This window comes from Schistocerca gregaria, chromosome 3 (assembly GCF_023897955.1).
Source record: "Schistocerca gregaria isolate iqSchGreg1 chromosome 3, iqSchGreg1.2, whole genome shotgun sequence".
Taxonomy (NCBI): domain Eukaryota; kingdom Metazoa; phylum Arthropoda; class Insecta; order Orthoptera; family Acrididae; genus Schistocerca; species Schistocerca gregaria.
In genome coordinates, this window is record NC_064922.1 from 352,739,477 (window position 1) to 352,765,902 (window position 26,426).

The 26,426-nt window shown below is 44.4% G+C and overlaps 1 protein-coding gene across 1 annotated transcript in view; it reads right to left on the bottom strand.

Annotated features, from left to right (window-relative positions):
* The window catches only part of LOC126355371 (uncharacterized), a 1,038,787-nt gene that overhangs the window by 34,185 nt on the left and 978,176 nt on the right, over positions 1-26,426 (bottom strand). Inside the window, exons 5-6 of the mRNA XM_050005665.1 lie at positions 12,891-13,154; positions 3,244-3,477 (exon numbers count right to left, since the gene is read on the bottom strand). Coding sequence (XP_049861622.1) covers positions 3,244-3,477; positions 12,891-13,154 — 498 coding nt within the window. The remainder of the gene's footprint in view (positions 1-3,243; positions 3,478-12,890; positions 13,155-26,426) is intronic.

The window sequence follows — 26,426 nt, forward strand, 5'->3', positions numbered from 1 at the left end:
ACTGTAGCCTAAATATGTATGCTGACACCAGGGTGCCGTGCTATTATGCTTTTACGTTGTGGTAAATAAACTTTGATGTTCACAATCATCTATCGACTTGGTCCTTCCACTCCCCAAAGCCTTAGAAACTGCCAACAACACTGCCTTGGGCCAAGCAACATGGATTTATGGTGTTACACTAGTAGAACGGGCTTAAAGTTTCGTATCGGACTATCCCAAATTACGTTACCTGTGATCGACATCATCTTTACGCCATTGACTGCTTTAAGCCATGCCAACGTAATGTAAGCTGACGCATTTTTATGTATTTTCTTATTGTACTTCATTTCCCCATAGGGGCGGGTTGGCAGCAGTATATGCGCTGCTCTTCAGCCGAAAGACATAGAACACACAATAGAAGACATTTAAAAATAACACATAGTAGAAAATACGGTGTACATAGACAGAAAAAGGGGGGGAACATTACGGAAGATAATAGACAAAACGAGGGTGACTGTAAAATGGAGATAAAAACCGTAAAAAGTAGCGCACACTAAAAACCTCACTGGGACAATTAAAAGCACACATGGCGAAGTTTGAGAGGACCATAAAACTATCGCCAGACGGCGTAGCACATAACAATCACTGACAGTAACGCTATGTACCTTCCAGCACACAATTAAAATCACAGCTCCCAATGCACAGGAGAACAGCACCAAATAACACTGACGTAGCACACTGATGACGATAAGCAAAAAACAGGATCTGCTAGCAGCATGGAGATGAGGGAGAAGGGAAGAAGGGCGGGAGAGGGGTAGAGGGGGAGGGGGAGACGAGAGGGGACGCGTCGAAGAGGGCTGGGGAGGGAAGGACATGGGAGGGACACAGCTGAGGAAGGGGTGCAGGAACTCAGGGAGCGGGGGGGGGGGGGGGGAATACGCTCTGTTGTATGTCGTTAACTATCATGTTAAATACATTCGTGTTGTTACACAGTACAAGCACATGTATTCAAACATTTTAAAACAACGCAATCTGTAAATGCACATGTTCGTTAACCCATCACTAGTCTCACATGCATTAGGCCACAGCTGCAGTAGTGTTGTGTTGTTTTACGATGTTTGAATAAGTGTCCTCGCACTGTGTAACAACGACACGAATGTATTTAACAGGATTCACAACGACATGCAGAAAAACCAATGGCTCCTTAAGATCAATCCCTCCAAGACCCAGGCAATCATTGTAAGTCGCAACACACCCTCCTTCCGCCTCCTGGACTTCTACCTTACCATCTATGGCCTCCCCATTGCCCTCACTCCTACCCTCAAGTATCTTGGCATCACCCTCGACCGCTGCCATTCGTGGACCCCTATCTCCTCACAGTCCAAGCCAAGGCATGTAACAATCTCCTCAAACTCCTCTCTGGTCGAACATGGGGAGTAGACCCTTCCACTATCCTACATACCTATAATAAGTCTCTCATACACCACATCCTATGTTATGCTCACCCTGCTTGGATATCCGCCCCACCCCCCACCTACTACAAATCAATCCTAATCCTTGAGCACTATGCACTCCACCTCGCGTATCACATCAGTCTCACGTCCCTCACGGGGATCCTTTATGATCTGATTCCCTTCCCCCATCTTCTCCTGTTCCTTGTATGAATACAGATCCTCTACATCTCCCGTAAAGTGGATCTCCCCCAATCGTTTGGGTTCCCCATACTCTCCCACCCTAGCCCCATCCCAGATGATGTCCTCATACCTTCCATCTACCCCTCCTACCAGCTGTAACCCCTCCTTGTTCCCCCCTCCTCAGAGGTCCTTCTCTCCCTCCCCCTTGTCTTCTTCCTCCTCTTCCCCCACTGACCACCTTCTCTCTTCTTTTCAACCCCTCCCCCCCCCCAGGCTTTTGGATCCTTCCTTCTCTCCTTCACCGCCCCCTCTTCCTCCCCTCATGGTTTCCCTCTACTGTCTCTCACCCCCTTTCCTTCCCCCCCCCCCTACCCTTCACCCAGTGGTAAGCCCCCTTCTGTGCAGTGATTTTTAACATTTTCGTTATGGTGTCAGTGTTTCTCCAGTGCCGTGTGCAGTGCTACTTTCCGCCAGCACCAAGGGTGTCGCCAGCATCATTCATTTGTGTTCCCACTGTGGTGCTTCTTTGTTTTTGTGTCGACTCACAGTGGTCATTCTCGGCATGTGTGTGTGGCTCTCGTCTATGATGTTTTTAAATCTATCATTTATATTCCTCCATTTTTATATACTAAGGGCCAGGGGCAGGGGCACTACGAATGTAGTGTGGGACAATACGTTGAGAATGTGGGTTTCGCGGGAGGCGGGCCAGAGATTTATCCCTGCAGTCGCGCTATCCTCTGTGTCCTCGGTGGCTCAGACTGATGCCGGCACGGTAGCTCAGCATGTTCGATCAGCGGGCTAGCTCTGTCTGTAATAAAAAAAACTGTGTTAATCGATCAACAACGAACTTAAACGGATGTCTTACGACGGCCGCCCCGAGCAAATTCAACGAACAAAATCGAACAAAATGAGTAAAGAAAAAAGAATGGATAGAGCATCTTCCATGTTAGCAGAAGATCCCAGGTTCGAGTCCCGGTCGAGGCACACATTTTCATCTGTCCCCGTTGACGTATGTCAACGCCTGTAAGCAACTAAGGGTGTTTATTTCATTGTAACTCCTCCATTTTTTCTCTTGTTTTTTCACCAATTTATACCATTCTATGTTACGTGTTCTTCTCTCATTTGACTATGTTTTTCTGTAACTCTCTTGGCTGAAGAGTAGCGTATTGTGCTGCTGCCAGCCCGCCCCGTTTTGGGGAGTGAAACAACAATAAAGAAAAAAAAGACATACAAATGTGTCAGCTTACATTACGTTGGCATGGCTTGAAGCCGTAATGTCAGCACTTGATAATGGCCTAATGCCGAAATTGCAATTGTGTGTAATAAAAACTTATAACAATCACTGGTGCAATGATGATATCCTTCAAAAAGTTTTTTATGACTGTGAATCCCAGCTACAACAAGTGTATACGATACCTGTGGTTTTCTTAAGTTCGTTATGAAAATAGCAAAATGGAATTTTTCCTTTGAGAAGGCCCTGGCATATTTATTTCATCATTACCGCAACAGACCTTGTACTCCATGGTAACGATCGCGCCTCTGATGGTTTCTTACGAGGGACTATCCTTTCCTTCTTTCTGAGCTACGTTCCAGCTCGCTAGGAGTGGTAATGTTAAGGGGTGTGGCTTACTGTTGGTGAGGCGCATTGTGCGGGAGCCCTCACTGGCGGACAGCAGCCCGGAGCAGGTGGCGTCGCCCGACTGGGCCACGTTGAAGGAGACGGCGTCGCCGGGCCCGGAGAGGCGCTCGTACACGAAGCAGCGGTAGCGGTCCTCGTCAGAGTGGGCCAGCCGGTGCTCCAGCCGGCCCACGAAGTAGCGCACGGAGCCGTCCCGCCACGAGCCCAGGCACTCCAGCTCCTCCACTGTAACACCGCCAGTCCCAACGCTGCAGCGCAACCTACTGCACGTACCACACACCTAAGTATTACCCTACTGCGCTCGGACCTCCTCCTGGTCTTTCGCATAAAAAACAGTTCGGAACCTGTATGTATAAACGAAGATATTGACTGTAAAAAATAACAAGGGACAAGTTGGTTGTTTTGGGAAATTGCCAGTAAACAGCTCATAATTCAGATACTTCAAGTACATCCATTGTTATTTTCAGATAGTCATTGATTTCAAAAATTTATAGACTAACGACATAACTTTACAGTCGTAAATTCTATCCAAAATTTATTCTTAAAAATACGTCAATGGTTAGTAAACAGTGTTTACTTGTAAACACAGTGCATTTAACAGCAGTTAGCATTGACTTACCACTGTTTACTTGCTGGGTGGGTTAACGAAACACTACTGTAAAATCTCTCAAAAATACAAATTTAAAAAGTCTGCGTCGTTTCAGTTTATCATACTAATATCTGCATTATCAATTTTTGAAAAAATGACGTATAACGACGTCTAATATTAATCTGTGATTCAGCTCAGTGTTACGGATGGCCCTTAATATTTCTGCCATCACGCTGTCACGAATTCACTTAAACAACAGCAAAGGCTGCAACTTAACATTATTTACTTGCCTAAAGAATTGTTCCAATTTACCTGATTAGCAGCACCTTTTGAAGCGCGTTCATGCACAAGAACATATTCAGGATCTTTATCTGAGTCGTAGTTACCCACATCATTTGTACTAACTGTTTCTGAAAACCATTTTTCTTGCACGAACACCTCACACGTTACTACCAGTAACAGCCAAGTGTGTCCAGTTATCAACGTTCACATCATCACGTACTGACAAAGTTATCTAAAATTAGAGATAGAACTGCGATTTATCGGCTTGTCATAGGGTTATCATAGTGATATGCATTAAACTCACCAAGTACTACATTTGACATTCAATAACTCTGTTTTTTATCCATTCTTCCTTACTACTGTTTTCATCCGAGGTCATCAAACGTGATTTCGGGTGTGATCAAAAAAAATTTTATAGATGTCTTCGAAAATAAACTGCTCCTCTTCCTTGGAGGATGCTAAAGGGAAAGGATTAGTTGAAGCCCGCGGGCCGCATCCGATCCGTGTCTTGTTTGTAATAATTTTATAACAATATGCATATAGCAACAAAAAGCCGAATCCAAAAACGTCAACTAACGTAAGAGCTTCTTAAGAGTGTAGTTTTCCTACTCAGTAACAAACAAAAATACTTACAGAGACAGTGATATAGCCGGCCACGGTAGCCGAGCGGTTCTAGGCGCTTCAGTCCCGAACCGCGCGACTGCTACGGTCGCAGGTTCGAATCCTGCCTCGGGAATGGATGTGGGTGATGTCCTTAGGTTAGTTAGGTTTAAGTAGTTCTAGGGGACTGATGACCTCAGATGTTAAGTCCCATAGTGCTCAGAGCCATTTGAACCATTTTGAACAGTAATATATTACGAGGTGCTTAATCTTAATTGCCGTTAGTGAATTCAGTCGTGATGTATGTAAAGTTGGGCGTACACCTGAAGGGCAGAGGGCTATCAAGGGGAGGCCGCCAATTGTGAAATTCAGATTCGATTCATACCGCGCATAATAAAAGCTCGTTGCCAGAGGTGTTATGTGGCAAAGCACCAAGATGCACTTCTCAGTCGTTGTCGAGAAAATCGGCAGTTAAAAGAAACCATTCGGGTTCGTAATGCGAAAGTCGCCGGATCGAATCTCGCGCCATGCAACCTTTTTTTCTTAGTATTTGAGTTTTGTAATTGAAATGTGTATATACACACACACACACACATTATATATATATATATATATATATATATATATATATATATATATATATATATATATATATACTCCTGGAAATGGAAAAAAGAACACATGAACACATTGACAGCGGTGTGTCAGACCCACAATACTTGCTCCGGACACTGCGAGAGGGCAGTACAAGCAATGATCACACGCACGGCACAACGAACACACCAGGAACCGCGGTGTTGGCCGTCGAATGGCGCTAGCTGCGCAGCATTTGTGCACCGCCGCCGTCAGTGTCAGCCAGTTTGCCGTGGCATACGGAGCTCCATCGCAGTCTTTAACACTGGTAGCATGCCGCGACAGCGTGGACGTGAAGCGTATGTGCAGTTGACGGACTTTGAGCGAGGGCGTATAGTGGGCATGCAGGAGGCCGGGTGGACGTACCGCCGAATTGCTCAACACGTGGGGCGTGAGGTCTCCACAGTACATCGATGTTGTCGCCAGTGGTCGGCGGAAGGTGCACGTTCCCGTCGACCTGGGACCGGACCGCAGCGACGCATGGATGCACGCCAAGACCGTAGGATCCTACACAGTGCCGTAGGGGACCGCACCGCCACTTCCCAGCAAATTAGGGACACTGTTGCTCCTGGGGTATCGGCGAGGACCATTCGCAACCGTCTCCATGAAGCTGGGCTACGGTCCCGCACACCGTTAGGCCGTCTTCCGCTCACGCCCCAGCATCATGCAGCCCGCCTCCAGTGGTGTCGCGACATCTGTGAATGGAGGGACGAATGGAGACGTGTCGTCTTCAGCGATGAGAGTCGCTTCTTCCTTGGTGCCAATGATGGTCGTATGCGTGTTTGGCGCCGTGCAGGCGAGCGCCACAATCCGGACCGCATACGACCGAGTCACACAGGGCCAACACCCAGCATCATGGTGTGGGGAGCGATCCCCTACACTGGCCGTACACCTCTGGTGATCGTCGAGGGGACACTGAATAGTGCACGGTACATCCAAACCGTTATCGAACCCATCGTTCTACCATTCCTAGACCGGCAAGGGAACTTGCTGTTCCAACAGGACAATGCACGTCCGCATGTATCCCGTGCCACCCAACGTGCTCTAGAAGGTGTAAGTCAACTACCCTGGCCAGCAAGATCTCCGGATCTGTCCCCCATTGAGCATGTTTGGGACTGGATGAAGCGTCGTCTCACGCGGTCTGCACGTCCAGCACGAACGCTGGTCCAACTGAGGCGCCAGGTGGAAATGGCATGGCAAGCCCTTCCAGCATCTCTACGATCGTCTCCATGGGAGAATAGCAGCCTGCATTGCTGCGAAAGGTGGATATACACTGTACTAGTGCCGACATTGTGCATGCTCGGTTGCCTGTGTCTATGTGCCTGTGATTCTGTCAGTGTGATCATGTGATGTATCAGACCCCAGGAATGTGTCAATAAAGTTTCCCCTTCCTGGGACAATGAATTCACGGTGTTCTTATTTCAATTTCCAGGAGTGTATATATATATATATATAATTCACGGCAAAGAGTTGCAACAATTATGCATATAATAAGTTGTTGAAAGTCGTTTGTCGTGCAAAATCTGACGACTTCGAACATCATTATGTTTTCCGCAAACAAAGTTGTATTTCACAAATGTTATTAATTGTCTTCATAATGTTAACCACGTATAGTTAATGGAAGACGTAGAAACGATATTCCGAAACGAATACGTGTAGCGTAAGTCAAACGTTCGAATTAGAATAGAGACCCCACGAACACAAATTTGCTGTGGCAGGTATGAAATATAAACTCCGTTACTCGCTCGTTGCACTTGAAGGACAGATGTTGAATGGGCCGAAACGAGCCGCCGCATAACAGCGTAGTTGCCTGCTAACTTGGAAATAAGGTAGATGCGGTCCCTAGCGCAACTTACAACATCGTCGAAAATCAGTGTGGACGTGAGAACTTTGGTACACCCTGTTAAATAAATGGAAAAATGGAGGCGGTACAATTGGAGTGCGATCCGCCTTCACCAACATGCATAAGCAATTCATTAATAGTTTGTGTGTGTGTGTGTTTGTGGGTGTGTGTGTATAAATATACATTTGAATTACAAAAAAACTAATAATAAAAAAAAGTTTCATGGCGCGAGATTCGATCCGCCGACCTTCGTATTACGAACCCGAGCGCTTACCGCTGCGCCACGGCGCTGTAGGAAATTGTTAATCGTAGAGTATTTCATCGCAACGGTTTCTTTTAACTGTCGATTTTCTCGACAACGGCTGAGAAGTGCATCTTGGTGCTTTGCCACATTACACTTCTGGCCATGAGCTTTTATTATGCGCAGTATGAATTGAATCTGTATTTCACAATTGGCGGCCTCCCCTTGTAATTATCACAGCACCTCTGGGGTAGGACGTTTGAGGTTATGAGAGAGAAAATGGAGAGAATGTTTTATTATTTGTGTTACAGTACTGACAAATCACGAGCGTGGGTGACTCTTCCTATTTAACTGTTATGTCATAAATTATGACAAGAAAGTTACATGAATTGGTGAATGGACATTACAGAGGTGATCATCTTCAAAGGCGGTACTCATTTGTAGAAAGGAACATTAAATTAAGTAAGGTTGTTGTAAAACACTGCAATGAGAAAAATAAAACTACCATTTAAATCATTCATCAAACACCTGTGATAGTGTTTGATATTCAGCACTGCATTTAAATGTAAGTATAAATAGTACTATTAATCAAAGTCACTAGTGCACAGCTACGGTGTCACGCCTGTTAGACTGCTGAGGTTGGCTGAAATCTGAGGCAGACCAGAGTCACATGAAGGTGGCGACTTTTAATGACCAGTAGTTGGGGGTCGTGATTAATCTATCGCGGCCTTACTGTAGCTATTCTATTTGGGGAGTGCCTGATAACATACTAATTTATATAGGTTATCAATTAATAATAAGAAACGTGCATGTGCCACCCCTGATGTTCCTTGACAATTTCGGTATTTGCACTTGACCAAGAAAATTTGACGACCATGGCAACAGAGACTGAAAACACCTGGAAGGATAGCAAATAAAGAAATTTTACTTATTAGATCATACAGTGTAATAGGAAGAGCACATGATTAAATTTGTCTGTGACGTGGTGTTATAGCAGGTGCGTAACTTCGAGCACAGAGCGGCCAACTTAGCAGCAATATTTCTGGCTGAGGGTTGAATGTAACTGACCTTGAAAGACAGATATGGGTACTTGAGTTAACTCTTTGCCAGAGTTGTTCAGTCGCACTGCCTTTCAAGTCGGTGTATGCAATCCCTCGGCAACCCATCACCACATTTTTTTATTTTTATTTTTTTTAAGTGAATGAGAGACACGGGGAAACAGTGAACACCGTCCGCTCCGTGTCAAGGGCAGGTAATCTTTCCTTACCTTTCTGAGACATAACATCACAGAGACCTCGAAGCCATCGGCCTAATTTCTACTGTGCGAACCAGAGATGATAGTGCAGTGTAAACAAAGACACCTCACACCACTAAGCCAGTTGCTGGGCCATAACAACGACGAATCCAATCTGGCAACGTTAATTCTCCTAGAACCCTCCACATTTCGATACGTCCATTGCAATGCTAAAGACAGAATCAGATTCATCTGAGAAGACGGCGTGGTGCCCCTCCTGTGCCCAGTGTTATCTATGAGCGTGGCAGTCTCCTCGCATCTTGCTCTGCTGCTACATCAAGGGAAGCCACGACGTTAGTCGTTTGCTTGAAAGTCAGTTGTGCTACATACGTCGGTGCACTTCCATGTGGATACTCGTCTTGTTGCAAACAATCTCGTTTTCTGACTCAAGTTAATGTACGTCGATTTACGATCCTGCACGGCCTAGCGAACAATACGACAGTCTTGTCGGGAGTTAGTCACGTGGGATATTTGACATTCTGCATGCCGTGAAGTATTGCTCTTATGAACTCATCGATTCCATACTCGCATGACAGTCATGGGATCGTGACCTACATGAGCAGCAATATTGCGAGTATATCTCGAGTAAGGGTGATTTTCGGAACTCGCCTAGGTAGTGTTATAGGCCCTCTTTTCTTCCTTGTCTATGTAAATGATTTGGAAGAGAATCTGTGCAGCCGTTTTAGGCTATTTGCGGAAGATCCTGTTGTTTATCGTCCAGTACAGTCGTCAGAAGACCAAAACCAATTGCAAAACGATTTAGATAAGATATTAAATAGTATAAAATAGTAAACTGTCCTAAATAATGAATAGAGTGAAGTCATTCATATGAGTACTAAATGGAATCCTTTCAACTTCGGTTATAAGATAAATCGATCAAATCTAAAGGCCGTACATTCAACGAAGAACATGAAAATTACAATTAAGAACAACTTAAATTCGAAAGAACAGGTAGAAAATGAGGTGGTTTTTCCGTTGCCCACCATAGTAACATCTCCGATCGGCCAAAATCGCTGTACAAGACTCTCACCGAACATCTAAGCCCAACCTTTCCTTCAGCACCATTAAGTATACCACTGGATATATGCAACCATATCATCCCATCTGTTATAATTTCATCATCCACATTCGCTGTTCGTTTTCCACTTATATTATTGTTTCCGACGTAAATATACTTAACCGATTTCTGCTGGAATCCAACGGTGGCGTCAGTTTACCCACTCCAAGATGACCTAGTACTCATCCCATAGCCTGCATGTTGTCTTGAAAGCAACTCCGCCCTCGATTTCATCTTAACACTGCCTTACCTCGAGTTCGTTACTGTAGAGGTAGTCACTTAGTACTCACTTTTTTTTTTTACTTGTACAGCTGACTGGTATATATACTCACACAGAGCAGTTGAAATTCTCAGTGTTTTGCACGCATCTTTATAATGAGCTTGAGAGCTATTTTTAGTTAAAATTCTTATGAACTTCTGCAGTTTGAAAATTGTGTTCATATTTTGTGCCTTAGTTCCCCAGAAAAAAATGCTAAAGTTAAGAACTGAGTGTACATGTGAAACTTATATAAGTAACACTGGCTGCTACATACTGGTACAAGGACTCTAAGGCCATAACATATTGGTGACATTCTGTTTGCAAACCTCTTTGCAACTATGCACTTCAGCTGGGAATCAACGTTCATTCATGGAAATTTTGCATTTGTTACACAATCTATAGAGTCGGCATTTACATTTATTTTGCAATTTTACCTCTAAAGCTGAAATTGATGGCGTTAGTCTTCTTAATCTTCAGTGTCACTTCATACGTCATTGATAAGTAAACCTCTTTGATGGCTTCACCTGGATTCTCTGCAAGGTGTTCTCTTGTATACTCAGTGACTGTAACATTGCCGTTATCAGCAGAGAGAATTTTTTCTCCATGACTAACATTACTGGAAAAGTTACTACAGTAGGTGCAACATATAGCCGCTTATATTAAGTGATCTTTATTCACAACAAACTGTTCGACTTAATCGCCATTTTCAAGAACGTGTGGACTAATGTGACGTCCATATTACTTCATTAGTAGTGTTATAAATTTCACTGTTTTAACAGCATAGTAAATGGTGTCACCGTATTGAAAATGAGATGTTTATTACGATGTGACAGCAGTTACACAGTTCCAGTACTACATTTACTGTCAAACAGCTGCCACATCGTAATTAACATTTCATTTTCTACGTACTTAGCATATTATTGAAACAGTGGCGGTTATTAGACAGTCCACTAAGGAAGTTATATAGACATCACATAAATCTAGACGTGCTTGAAAAAAGCAGAAACAATCTGTCGAGAATAAAGACTACTTACTGTAAGTAGCTATTTGGTGCTTCTACTCTAACAATAATGTCGTTATGAGACATACACTACTGGCCATTAAAATTGCTACACCATGAAGAAATGCAGATGATTCACGGGTATCCATTGGACAAATATATTGTACTAGAACTGACATCTGATTACTTTTCACTAAATTTGGGTGCATAGATACTGAGAAATCAGTACCCAGAACAACCACCTCTGGTGGTAATAACGGCCTTGATACCCCTGGGCATTGAGTCAAACAGAGCTTGGATGGCGTGTACAGGTACAGCTGCCCATGCAGCTTCAACACGATACCACAGTTCATTAAGAGTAGTGACTGGCGTATTGTGACGAGCCAGTTGATCGGCCACCATTGACCAGACGTTTTCAGTTGGTGAGAGATCTGAAGAATGTGCTGGCCTGGGCAGCAGTCGAATATTTTCTGTATACAGAAAGGCACGTACAGGACGTGCAACATGTGGTCGTGCATTACTCTACTGAAATGTAGGGTTTCGCACGGATCGAATGAAGGGTAGAGCCACGGGTCGTAACACATCTCAAATGTAACGTCCATTGTTCAGCGTGCCTTCAATGTGAACAAAAGCTGACAGAGACGTGTAACAAGTAGCACACCATACCATCACACCAGGTGATGCGCCAGTATGGCAATGACTAATACACGCTTCCAATGTGCGTTCACCGCGATGTCGCCAAACTTGGATGCGACCATCATAATGCTGTAAACAGAACCTGGATTCATCCGAAAAAATGACGTTTTGCCATTCGTACATCCAGGTTCGTGGTTGAGTACACCATCGCAGGCGCTCCTGTCTGTGATGCAGCGTCAAGGGTAACCGGAGTCATGGTCTCCGAGCTGGTAGTCCATGCTGCTGCAAACGTCGTCGAACTGTTCGTGCAGATGGTTGTTGTCTTGCAAACGTCCCCATCTGTTGACTCAGCGATCGAGACGTGGCTGCACGATCCGTTACAGCCATGCGGATAAGATGTCTGTCATGTCAACTGCTAGTGATAACGAGGGCGTTGGGATCGAGCACGGCGTTCCGTATTACCCTCCTGATCCCATCGATTCTATATTCTGCTAACAGTCATTGGATCTCGAGCAACGCGAGCAGCAATGTCGCGATATGATAAACCGCAATCGCGATAGGATACAATCCGACCTTTATCAAAGTCGGAAACGTGATGGTACGCATTTCTCATCCTTACACAAGGCATCATAACAACGTTTCACGAAGCAACGCCTGTAAACTGCTGTTTGTGTATGGGAAATCGGTTGGAAACTTTCACATGTCAGCACGTTGTAGGTGTCGCCACCTGCGGCAACGTTGTGTGAATGCTCTGAAAAGCTAATCATTTGCATAGTACAGCATCTTCTTCCTGTCGGTTAAATTTCGCGTCTCTAGCATGTCATATCCGTGGTGTAGCAATTTTAATAGCCAGTAGTGTATATTATGCTGCTGGCCCTAAAGAAGAAAAATTTGCTGGGAATGAGACTGATGTAAGTTTGTGTCAGGAGCAGTATTGATCCTAATAAGATCCCAGGTATTTGGGTTTTGGTCGTGTTGAGTGTTTTACTAAAAGTTTTGACTTTTCTGAGTATTTTACGTTGATATAGGTCCTATCTGTAGACGTAGGACGCTGTTACAGTAATGAGCTGGAGAGGGTTGTTCTGCGGAAGTGGTCAGAACTCATGATCACTACACTACCAGTTTAATGCAGGAGTCATTACTGTGTGACTGACCCTGGCAGTTGCGGCCGGAGGGCTGGCTGGCGGCTGCTGCGGCTACTTACCGGCGCTCTCGGTGCCGCGCACGTCGGGGCACGCTTGGTAGCGCAGCAGGAGGCGCGAGGCGTCGGTGCAGGGCTCGGCGCGCGACTCTGGCACGCGGCAGTCGGCGGCGCCGGCGCCGCGGCTGTACGTGAAGCTGAAGGGCGGCCCGCCGTCGAAGGGGCAGGGCGCCGGCGCGCCGGCCACGCGGAACATGGAGAACAGCGCCGCGTCGCCCGTGATCTTCTCGCACAGGTTGGCCAGCGTGTCGCGCCGGTCGCAGTACGCTGCAACACACGGAGCGCCCGTCCCCACCTCTCAGCAGCTTCCTTCACCTCTCCCTGCCCCTTACAGCTACTGGTCTGCGCCAATGCGGATATCAGCAGCTCTACACTCCCTCATCAAAAGTACACGGATGCGGCATTGACCACCAGACCGTCATTATACAACTAGGTGACAAAAGTCATCGGATACCTACTAACTCCTCCGAATGCAAAAATATTTTGTTGACACCGACTTACATAGGGAGAAAACATCACCAAGATGAAATAAGGGAAATGAGAGCTCGTACGGAAGTATATAAGTGTTCACTCTTCCCGCGCACTATACGAGATTGTAATAGTAGAGAATTGTGAAGGTGGTTCGATCAACTCTCTGCCAGGCACTTAAATGTGATTTGCAGAGTATCCATGTACATTTAGATGTAGATGAACCTGGCGTCACACTTGTCTTACCAGGCATAGTGGAGCAACCAAGCGTGACGTGGACTCACTAAGTCGTTGGAAGTCCCCTGCGGAAATATTGAGACATTCTGCTTCTACAGCCGTCCATAACTGTGAACGAGCTGTCGGCGCATGATTTTTGGCACGAAATTATCTCTCGATTATGACCCGTAAATGTTCGATGGGTGGCCACACCGTTTGCTCGAACTGTCCAGAATCTTCCTCAAAGCAGTTGAGCCCCGTTGGTATGGTGAAATATCATCTATAAAAGTGCAACAATGCTTGGGAACATGAATTCAATGAATGGCTGCAAATGGTCTCCCGGTACGACAGTATAACCACTTCCAGCCAATGTTCGGTTCAGTTGGACCAGGGGACCTTCTCCATTCCATGTAAACACAGCCTGCAATATTAGGGACCAACCACTGGCTTCCACAGTGCTACGTTCACAACTTCGGTCCATGGCCTCGTAGGGTAAGCGCCACATTGGAACCGTACCATCAATATGAATTCAATGAATGGCTGCAAATGGTCTCCAGGTACGCCAGTAGAGCCACTTCCAGCCAGTGTTCTTTTCAGTTGGACCAGAGGACCGGACCCTCTCCATACCACGTAAAAACAGCCCACAGTATTATGGACACCACGTAAAAACAGCCCACAGTATTATGGACCAACCACTAGCTTGCACAGTGCCTCTTTGTCAAGCAACTTCAGTCAATGTCTTCGTAGGGTATGCGCCACATTAGAACCATACCATCAACTCTTATCATATGTAATAGGGACTCACCTAACCTGGCCATTGTTTACCATACAATTAGGGTCCAACTGATGTGGTCACGAGTCCAGGTGAGGAGCTGCAGGCGATGATGTGCTGTTAGGAAAGACACGCACGTTGGTCGTCTGCTGCCATAGCCCATTAACGGCAAATTTCGCTGCATTGTACTATCATATACGTTCGTCGTATGCCCACACTCAGTGCTGCAGCTATTTCTTGCAGTTTTGCTGGTCTGTTAGCACTAAAAACTGTTAAAAAAACGTTGCTGCTCTTGGCCGTTAAGTGAAGGCCGTCAGTCAGTGCGTTGTCCATGGTAATCTCGGCACACCCTTGACACTTTGGATCTTAGAATATTGAGCTCCCTAACGATTTCAGAAATAGAAATTCCGATATGTCTTGCTCCAACTGCCATTACGCTTTGGACGTCTATTAATTTCCGTCGTGCAGGAACGTTTCCACATGAATCATGTGAGTACAAACATTAGGTCCGCCAATGCAGTGCCCCTTTCTACCTCGTGTACGCGATACTATCGCCATCTGTATATCTGCATATCGCCATCCCATGATTTATGTAAAAGCAGTCTTCGAGTACTGTGACGTTCGTAGAGAACCAGTAACAGCAGAAAATATGCATCAGAAGATTTCAGTGACTGAATTAGTCACTGGATACTATCAATAACGAATCCATCAGCGATATTTCCATCCTTGTAAGGCTACTGTTGATGATATGATTGTGAACTGGAAAACTGGAGGAACAGCCGCAGCTTAATGGAGACCATGTACTGCCGGAAAGGGAACGTCGAATATTCCGTAAAGTAGTTGCAAAAAACCGCACGAAACCAGCGGGAGGCAATGGTCGAGAGTTGTAATGTGCTACTAGTAGTCCAGCTGGCACAATGACTGCCCGTAGGGAGATCAGAAGAGTGGGTTACACTGGGCGAGCAGCTCCTCATGCACCATGCGAAGATTCAGGTGATGTAAAGAGCGGTGCGACTGGATAGAGGAAGACAGGAAACGAGCGAATTGGAGTCACGAGTCACGGTATATACCGTGGCAATCCAATGGAAGAGTTCTGATTTCGTAAATGACTAGAGAACGTTACTTTCGGTCGAATGTAGTGCCAACAGTAAGGTACGGGTGATGTGATGTTAAAATAGTGTTAAAACGTCCTCTCACGGAACTTGAAATCGCACTTGGAAGAGGAATTGGTGACGTCACAGAGTGGAATCCCACTTCCGACTACAATGCAGAGCGCGAAAAAAGGAATTTTTGCCTCGTGGAGAGGAACGGGACCAATGAGATGTGACATTCTTATACGTCCGAAGCAGGATATAGCTGTCGCCATGTGGCGTTAAGCAATGTATTTGTTGGGTTTTGCCTGCCACTGTGGCCGAGCAGTTCTAGGGGTTTCAGTCCGGAACCGCGCTGCTGCTGTCGTCGCAGGTTCGAATCCTGCCTCGGGCATGGATGTGTGTGATGTCCTTAGGTTAGGTTTAAGTAGTTCTAAGTCTAGGGGACTGATTATCTCAGATGTTAAGTCCCATAGTGCTTAGAGCCTTAGAGCCATTTGAACCATTTTGTTGGTTGGGTTTTCTTTCTCTCAGAGCTATCGTTATGAATATAAGATGTTTGAGAGCTTCAGAAAAGTGAGTTTTAACTACAATTCGTTATAATAAAATGACAGGAAACTATATATTGGGAGGTACGCGATTCGTGTACTTGACATTTTCAGTGTTGTAATGTGTGTGCTGACAAAGTATATTGCTACTGCGCAATGATGATCTATCAAAAGTGTCTTTTTGGTACAATTCGCATATTAAATATGAGATAATGACTTTTGTACATACAGTCTTTAGACAGCGTTAGCTGTCTCATCCCATCGTCTCCTGTGAGGGCGGCTTTACGTTACGGATGTTTTTTGTTCGCTATTATGACGTAGACCCCATTGTACGCTTAAAAAAACGCTAAATCTGGAACACCATGCGTACATTTTTCAACATTGCGCACTGCCTATAGTGGAGTAACTGTTCGGACACGATAGTGGTTTCATCATGTAAACCCAATGGAAAACCTTTGGGATGAGTTAGAGCGTCGACTTCGCTCCAGAGTCCATCGCTCAACATGACTGACTTCTCTTGTTTCGGCTCTACAGGCAGAATGAGCTGCTATTCCTCCACACATTCAGACATCTCATTGAAAGTATCCTCAGCAGAATTCAAGCCGTCGCCCAAAAGGGAAGGGTGGACACACCCTACATTAATGTCCGCCAATAAGTATCATGATACAGTCAGTGTATACCCGCGGATGTCCGCAGTAATATCCCTTTGCCAATGAAAGCCTGCACCAACAGGGATGTAAGGAGTAATAATTAATTACTGTTCATTATTACGTTTTTCGTGTATTTGCATTAGAAGCCACCGATAATTACTGGTTTTTTTTGGCATTGGTGTTCCGCATTTCGTACGGAATTCCACGATAATGGATTCAGTGTTCAGGATAGATGTATTGTCGGCATGTGCACTGGCTAACGATGGCGCTCTTCCTAGTTTCCGCACATTTAAACACGGATCTTCCTTCCATCATACAAAGTAGCTACCTTACATCTGAATCATTCCATTTTCACTTGCAGTAACACACATCACTTTTGCAATTACGGAACAGTGAAACGAAGCGACTTTTAAGCCTTCTACGATATCACATTTGCTGGACTCAATCTATTCGTGGTCAACCTCCCTTTTGTATATCACGTAATCTACAAATAATATTTATATATATATATACGTATTTACAGGTACACAATGCAGGACATTTTACATTAAAAGGCGTAGCAAATTAACACTATTGGAAGACATTTTATAACTGAACATTAAGACACACGCAAAACACTATGCAAAATTTCACGACGAATTTCGGAAAATGTGCCACGTAAAGTTTCACAAATCCATTTTAGTAATGTTCTAAGTTACGTAACTTTTCGAGAATATGACAGCCTACCTGCTTTTGAAACATGGCCAATATCATCCTCGGTCTTCTTACACAGTGGAATGCATGTAAAAATGGTCCGACTTCAGAAGCAAAAGTCAAAAATGGGTAATCCATTCAATCTGCGGAAGGCTACAGAAGTTCCAATGTCCGTTAGTTCCAATTCAACCCGGAGCAATGCTTGCGCGGGCGTCCACCAAACCGTTCCGCGGACAAAGTTATGGCGCCGGCCGCAGGAGCGCTAACCTGTGCGTGGGCGGCTCGAACTGACCGTCGGCACAAAGAGTAAGCGACAGTCGGCATTGCCGCTACCAGTTACGATACCTGTAGAGAGTCTTTGGCCCTCGGAGGAATCATACAGTGTGCGCGATCCGAGGTTACAAAAGTTCTGACACATGCCTTCTCGGCCTCAGTTGTTTCCAGTTCTTGGTAGGCATTATGCCGTGACGAGTAATAGTGAGGTAGTTGCCGCCATAATCGCATACATTTGTTTGTCTCCATCACCTTGAGAGCATCCGTGTCCTGCTAAGTTCAGCTCTAGCTGAGAGTTCGCGGTAGAATGCTCGTAGCGCATTGGTGTACCTAAAAACAAGCGACCGGCATCGTGAGAAATTTGCTTCATTGTATCTACAATGCTAGAGCGGTAGTCTTCTGTCGCGGTGCCCTTGTCTGAGTGCTAGCAACGTGTGTCGGCTAATTACCTTCGTTTGTGATTTTAATCTTCGAGATTAGTCTGTAATTTACTGCATCTGTATTCTCTCTCTAGGGGCTGGACCGTTCACCATTATTTCTTTTGTATTATTTTTTTCTTGTTCTTTTGATGGCCCACAGCAAGCCTGTGGACCGCTTGTCTACTCCAAATTTGTGGTCTGGCAGGTTCCCACCTTTTCTTGTGTAAAGAGGTGCCTAACATTTCTGTTTGTTTCCCAGGACATTTCCGGTTTTAATTGAGCCTTCTGACTGTTACTGCTCTGTACTCACATGATTCATGTGAAAATGTTTCCGACGTGATTATGGCAGCACGACGGGAATTAATAGGCGTACAAAGCGGAATGGTAGTTGGAGCAAGACGTATCGGAATTTCCATTTCGGAAATCGTTAGGGAGTTCAATATTCTCAGATCCAAAATGTCAAGAGTGTGCCGAGGTTACCAAATTTCAGGCTTCACCGGTCATCATGGACAACACAGTGACTGACAACCTTCACCTAAGGGCCAAAAGCAGCGGTATTTTCGTAGAGTTTTCAGTGCTAACAGACAAGCGACACTGCGCGAAATAACCGCAGCACTCAATGTGGGACATACGATGAACGTATATGATAGGACAGTGCAGCGAAATTTGGCGTTAATAGGGTATGGCCGCAGACGACCGACGTGTGTGTCTTTCCTAACAGCACATCATCGCCGGCAGCGCCTCACCTTGACTCGTGACCCCTCCTTACCGGTGACGGTTCCTTTAATTTACCAATGTTATTCTTCTAATATCTCTCAAGTATTTGCATTGCTGACGTTGTCTGGTTATTGTACTGTCATATTGACCAGTTAAACTACTTAATGTCGCGGCCCACAGTTTTTATCGTCTCCAAACTTCACACTTTCTGTGTAACAATGTGATAACAGTCGACTTACAGGCGCCAGCTACTCAAGAGAATCTACGGTTTTTTTATCTTTTCATTTTTTTTCCTTTCTCCCTCAAAAATTATTCCATTTTTCTGTGAGTAATTACAATTTCCGAAAGTTAATTCTTAAAATTTAGTGCTCTTTTCACAAAGTTCTTCTTCGAAATAAGCAAGATTTTCGCTCAGCCGAGAATTTGATTTGAAGTTGACGTTGACTGAAATCTCCTATTTTCAAGTTACAGCGAGAAACCTTCAACAGGAAGCCACGTCTCACGAGAAGGAACACAATTTTCTTCCTACCAGTTCCGAACTCGCGTCTCATCGGGGGTCGTTTTACACACGCAGGCTCCCGAACGGCCGAAGTCACCTCTCACCGCCCGTGTGTGTTACTCCTCGGAGTTCTACGGCGAACTTCTGAAGAGGCTCATTCAGAGACGGAATCGGAGTACACAATCTGTGAGGCTGTCTCCGAGAACTGCAGAGACAAGAGCTGGAAAGGAAAGTAGCTCTCACTCCGTAAACGCAGAACGGGCCTCCATTTCATTTCAGTGCATGTAGACATTAACTAGTTACACCATTTTCCTTACCGATGACTGTTACTTTAACTTACAAACGTTATTCTTTTAATATCTCTCAAGTATTTGCATTACCTCTAACGTCATTTTAAATTTCTTTGAGTAAGTTTCATTTAATCTTGGATTCACTCCTCGCTTTTCTCTAAGCACTTAAAAACCGTTTTGTAACTATAAGGACCTTAATCAACACACAAGCAATCACACACCTCGAGCTACCTTTTTTGTAACTGTGTAAATTCTTAGCAAGTAAATGCTGGACCCGAAAATAATAATGTCTATGGAAGTGTGCAGGGGAGTTATGAATATTCAGCAAACACGTATGTACAAGCATACACATGCAAAAGAACTTCGTAACAAATTTACATTCGACACCTAATTCTCCTTTTTCAGAACCGCTTGCGATGCTGTGGCCAGTCCACACTGTATATCCTACTTCGATTAATATCCTCACCGTTACCTGATTTGATTCAACTACATTCCGTTATCCTTCTATTGATTTTGTTGATTTTCATTTTATAACCTCTTTTCAAGACACTGTCTATTCCGTTCATCTGCTCCTCGAAGTCCTTTGCTGTCTCTGACAGAATTGCAGCGTCATCGGCAAACCTCATAGTCTGTATATACTTTATATGGTGTCTATTGTTTCGGACAAGTCCGAAAGAATAGACACCATATCCACATAAATATATAGTTCTGGCAACACCGGCCATTACCTTCTTCTTCTGTGCGCATGCACACATATTCCCTGAACTCTTACGGGACTTGGTAAGAACGTCTTCCACAAAGTAATGAGTGAGTAGGGGTGGGACACTGCGAATGTAGTGTGTGGACATACAAGGTGAGAATGTAGGTCTCGCGGGAGGCGTGCGCAAGATACTCCCTGCAGTCGCGCTATCCGCTGTACCCTCGGTGGCTCAGATGGACGCCGGCACTGTAGCTCAGCGTGTTCGGTCAGAGGGTCAGAGGGTAACGTGTCCTCTGTAATAAAAAAACTCAGTTACCAGACCAACAACGAAATTAAATGGATGTCTTACGACTTCCCCTCCGAGCAGATGCAACGGAAAAAAAGAGGGATAGGGCGTCTACCATATAAGCAGGAGATCCCGGGTTCGAGTCCCGGTCGGGGCACACATTTTCACCTGTCCCTGTTGATATATATCAACGCCCGTTAGCATCTGAAGGTATTAATATAATTCTAATTTCAGAGTCTGTATGTTTTCTTCCTGAACTTTAATTCTCTTTCCAAATTTCTGTTTCATCGGGGATAGGCTACGATCCTCTCACACTCCCTGCATCAACCACTGCTTCCTCTTCCTGTCCTTCTGCCATATAACTGCAGCCTGGTTTCTGCACAAATTGCTTTAATATACATCATTAACCATTAGTCGGTTTATTTATTGGTAAGTATCGTGACCGCATTTCTTCTTGTACGTCTTATATAATGATTCCTTCGACTAGACGTCTACACGCGCAGAGATCTTTAGAGTTTCTTAACATAATGTAAAGACGAAGGTTGGTAATCTTCTTCGCTTGATCCAGTCATCAACTTGTTGCTCTTACACGAGATCCCCTCTTTCGGTTGCAAGACAGTCTTTTATAAATTATCAGTTTCTGTTCTCAGAATTTTCCCAAGTAACTGGAAGTATCTTTAGCTGACATGCGAAGATAACCGTCTTGTGATGATAAGTTCGTCTATAATGAAAGCATTACTTCTTCTTTCTGTCCACGATACGCGTAACCACTTCCGCCAACGCGACATCTCGAAGGCATCAATTCTGCTTTTGTCACTAGCTTTAACGGTGCTGTCCCCGCAGCCGTATAAGACCATAGGAAACACTAACGTTTCCTATAAGCGCATCTTGCATCTTTGTTGCCTTAAATATTGTCCTGTCCTGCCACATCATAGTGAGTTTAACCATTGCGGGACGGCTGTGGTGGCCGAGCGGTTCTAGGCGCTTCGGTGTGGAACCGAGCGACAGCTACGGTCGCAGGTTCGAATCCTGCCTTGGGCATGGATGTGTGTGATGTCCTTAGGTTAGTTAGGTTTAAGTAGTTCTAAGTTCTAGGGGACTGATGGTCTCAGATGTTAAGTCCCATAGTGCACAGAGCCATTTGAACCATTTTTGAACCATTTCGGTTCTGCAAAGTACGATACGTTGTTTACGTCTTTATCACACTGTCGTGTATCATTTATCGGAGGACTTAGATATACTCATTTATAACCTCCATATCCTTCAATCATCCTGTAAGCTGAATTTGATCTAAACCTTGGCTATTAATAACCACTAATTTGGTTTTATTTTCATGTTTATCTCTAGACCAAAACATAAACTAACAGTCTTCACTCTGGATACCAGACCATGAAGCTCTTCCTCACTTTCTGCAATGATGGTAGTATCATCTGCAAAGAGTAGGGCCGGCCGCTGTGGCCGAACGGTTGTAGGCGTTTCAGACCGGAACCGCACGACCGCTACTGTCGCAGGTTCGAATCCTGCCTCGGGCATGGATGTGTGTGATGTCCTTAGGTCAGTCAGTTTTAAGTAGTTCTAAGTCTAGGGGACTGGTGACCTCAGATGTTACGTCCCATAGTGCTTACAACCATTTGAACCAAAGCGTAGGTTGTTGATTTTCCTCGCACTAATTGAAATTCCATCATCCCAGCCGTCCAGTGCATCCCTGACGACATACTCTGCATAGATGTTACAGAGTTGACAGTATTCAATCTTTTCTTACTGCATTCTGTCATATCGAAAAAGTAATATGTGTAAAATGCGAAAAAGTTCGGCTGGGGAGTTATGTTTAACTGACTGACCTAGAGAAAGCATATGATAATGTCTCCATCAACAAACTGTGGGAAAAGCTAAAAGAGAGTTAGATAAAAGACTCATACGAAAATAACACAGTGAGAGTAAGGATTGGAAATATTTGGACAGAAGAAGTGGCGGTGAATAATGGTCTGCGGCAGGGACGTATGCTGTTTCCGACCTTCTTTAAAGAACATCTAGGAGCGATAATGCAAACTTGGCACAGAAAATTCCAGGTTTGGGAGTGACAGTAGAAGACAGCAAGATATTTAGCAAGTATTTTGCAGATGACCAGAGTGCAGTAGCAAAAGATGAATATGATTTGTGCCGGTATGAAGATGAACCTCAAGAAGTGTGAGTACTTGGCTGCTGGAATGGAAAAAGTAAATAAATTGGAGGTAGATGGAGAAGTAACAGTAGGTGTGGAAAATGCAAAATATCTTGGGATATTATTTAACAATAGCAGACTTAATAAGGACGAGCAGTATGTAACAAGGGAAATGAATTCTACTCGGTGGAATAGAAAAAAAACGACGAGGAATAGAATGTGTAAGACTTTAGTCCAGAGTGTAAATTTGTACTGATCAAAAGCCCGGGACGTTATAAAAGATAAATCTGCCTGCCACTGATGTGGATTACTTAAAATGAAGCACAAATTTTGCTCGGACGAACACGGTAAGAGATGACATTATTCGCAGGATATCTGTGACGACATACATAATGAACTAATCCTTCAAACTCAAATAAAACTGTGAGTATGGCTTTGACATTTTACCTGATCTCATGATCATATTTTGTTCTTGGAGAAACATTCCCGACCCATTGTGAACACTAAGCCTTGGTGTCAATATCATAATCTATACCCAAGTCTCATTACTAGTTATGATTCTCTTAAGAAACATCCCATCCTCACTTGCGCGATTCAAAAGTTCTTCACAGGCCACGATGCGATGGACCACCTTGACATGACTCATGGTCCGTGCGGCGAACTTGACGGCAACACGAAGCAATCCAAGATTCTGTGTCAGGATTTTATGACATGATCGTGCTGAAGTATTACATTCTTCTGCAATATCTCTGACAGTTATTCTCCGTTTGGGACATTGACGTTTCTGAATTGAGCGTCGTCGGTAGATGTCGAATGGCATCCTGAACGAGGGACATTTTTAACTTCCGTCCGGCTATTTTTAAATGGTGTAAATCACCTGTACCGTCAACTGTCTCTATAATGGTTTCCCTGAATTTCACGAAAAATTTAATGAACACGCGTTCTCCTCTAATTCTGGCCTCTCGGAATTCGCAAACTGTGCGACACAACGATCTACTCAATACAGCACTGAATAATAACTGACAGACACAGAACAGTGAAACGTCCCGCAGTTACACATGAAACACAGGCGTGTGCTGGGATGCCAACCGTATTTCGCTGTAGCACACTATTGGTGCGAAATTACTAATGTTCCAGAATTTTTTGAACAGACCTCGTACAACAAAAACAGCCGATGTAGATATGTCATGTGCATAGAATGAATGAAGACAGGATACGAAATAGGATACTACGATAGATATTATCCCTGCGGAAAAATATGGATCGCCCGGGGCGCAACTGGTAAGATGGTGATGAGGATACAATACAAGCAAGGAAGATGATTGTTCAGGGAAGTAAACACAGAAGACCATGGCGACTGGGGACGGAAAAGCAGCACCAGCTGCTGATAATCCGCAAGAAAAAAAAAAAGAAGAAGAAGAACTTCTGTTGTTCGCAATTGACCTGTAAGCTTGCAGCATGACTGTTACAAAATACATTTTAGTAATTATACTACTTGTTTTGTAATCCCAAACGCATTGAGAGTATGCTACACGACTTGTCCCACATGACAAGTTCAAAGAACTCTATATCATCCAGTCAAACAATGAAGGCAGTGACGCAGAACTCACGACACTTTTCAGTTACGTGCTTTAAATTCGTGAGTGCCTGTCCAGTAACTTTCCCTGTGACAAAACCTGCTTGTTCTGCGGAAACCTGAGATTGCAGAAATTTCTTTAGACATTGATTATGTACAGGAGGACTTTGCTGGCATGCGATATTAATGCTACAGTCCCATAGTTGGAGCAGATTTTAACTGATTCTTTTTTGTGAGCAGGAGTTCGAGCATACATAGTTAATTCTTTAGGCCATTCACGTTTAGCTCACTGTATCTTATAACTTAATTATGTATACAGATAATTCATCCATTCCGAAAATGGAGCATCTCGACGGTTTTTCCTGTTATCGACATTGATACTGGTGATACACCCCCCCCCCCCCCCGACCCCCCCAACGTGAACCATGGACCTTGCCGTCGGTGGGGAGGCTTGCGTGCCTCAGCGATACAGATGGTCGTACCGTAGGTGCAACCACAACGGAGGGGTATCTGTTGAGAGGCCAGACAAACGTGTGGTTCCTGAAGAGGGGCAGCAGCCTTTTCAGTAGTTGCAGGGGCAACAGTCTGGATGATTGACTGATCTGGCCTTGCAACATTAACCAAAACGGCCTTGCTGTGCTGGTACTGCGAACGGCTGAAAGCAAGGGGAAACTACGGCCGTAATTTTTCCCGAGGGCATGCAGCTTTACTGTATGATTAAATGATGATGGCGTCCTCTTGGGTAAAATATTCCGGAGGTAAAATAGTCCCCCATTCGGATCTACGGGCGGGGTCTACTCAAGAGGATGTCGTGGTCAGGGGAAAGAAAACTGGCGTTCTATGGATCGGAGCGTGGAATGTCAGATCCCTTAATCGAGCAGGTAGGTTAGAGAGTTTAAAAAGGGAAATGGATAGGTTAAAGTTAGATATAGTGGGAATTAGTGAAGTTCGGTGGCAGGAGGAAAAAGACTTTTGGTCAGGTGACTGCAGGGTTATAAACACAAAATCAAATACGGGTAATGTAAGAGTAGGTTTAATAATGAATAGGAAAATAGGAATGCGACTAAGCTACTACAAACAGCATAGTGAACGCATTATTGTGGCCCATGCTTACTACAGTATTGCAAGTTTATATGCCAACTAGCTCTGCAGATGACGAAGAAATTGAAGAAATGTATGATGAAATAAAAGAAATTATTCAGATAGTTAATTGAGACGAAAGTTTAATAGTCATGGGTGATTGGAATTCGAGTGTAGGAGCCCGCATCTCGTGGTCGTGCGGTAGCGTTCTCGCTTCCCACGCCCGGGTTCCCGGATTCGATTCCCGGCGGGATCAGCGATTTTCTCTGCCTCGTGATGGCTGGCTGTTGTGTGACGTCCTTAGATTAGTTAGGTTTAAGTAGTTCTAAGTCCTAGGGGACTGATGACCATCGATGTCAAGTCCCATAGTGCTCAGAACCATTTGAACAATTCTTTTTCTAATGTAGGGAAAGGGAGAGAAGGAAACGTAGTAGGTGGATATGGATTGGGGCTAAGAAATGAAAGAGGAAGCCGCCTGGTAGAATTTTGCACAGAGCACAACTTAATCATAGCTAACACTTGGTTTAAAAACCATGAAAGAAGGTTGTATACATGGAAGAACCCTGGAGATACTAAAAGGTATCAGATTATATAATGGTAAGACACAGATTTAGGAACCACGTTTTAAATTGTAAGACATTTCCAGGGGCAGATGTGGACTCTGACCGCAATCTATTGGTTATGACCTGTAGAATAAAACTGAAGAAGCTGCAAAAGGGTGGGAATTTAAGGATATAGGACCTAGATAAACTGAAAGAACCAGAGGTTGTACAGAGTTTCAGGGAGAGCATAAGCGAGCAATTGACAGGAATGGGGGAAAGAAATACAGTAGAAGAAGAATGGGTAGCTTTGAGGGATGAAGTAGTGAAGGCAGCAGAGGATCAAGTAGATAAATAGACGATGGCTAGTAGAAATCCTTGGGTGACAGAAGAAATATTGAATTTAATTGATGAAAAGAGAAAATACAAAAATGCAGTAAGTGAAGCAGGCAGAAAGGAATACAGACGTCTCAAAAATGAGATCGACAGGAAGTGCAAAATGGCTAAGCAGGGATGGCTAGAGGACAAATGTAAGGATGTAGAGGCTTATCTCACTAGGGG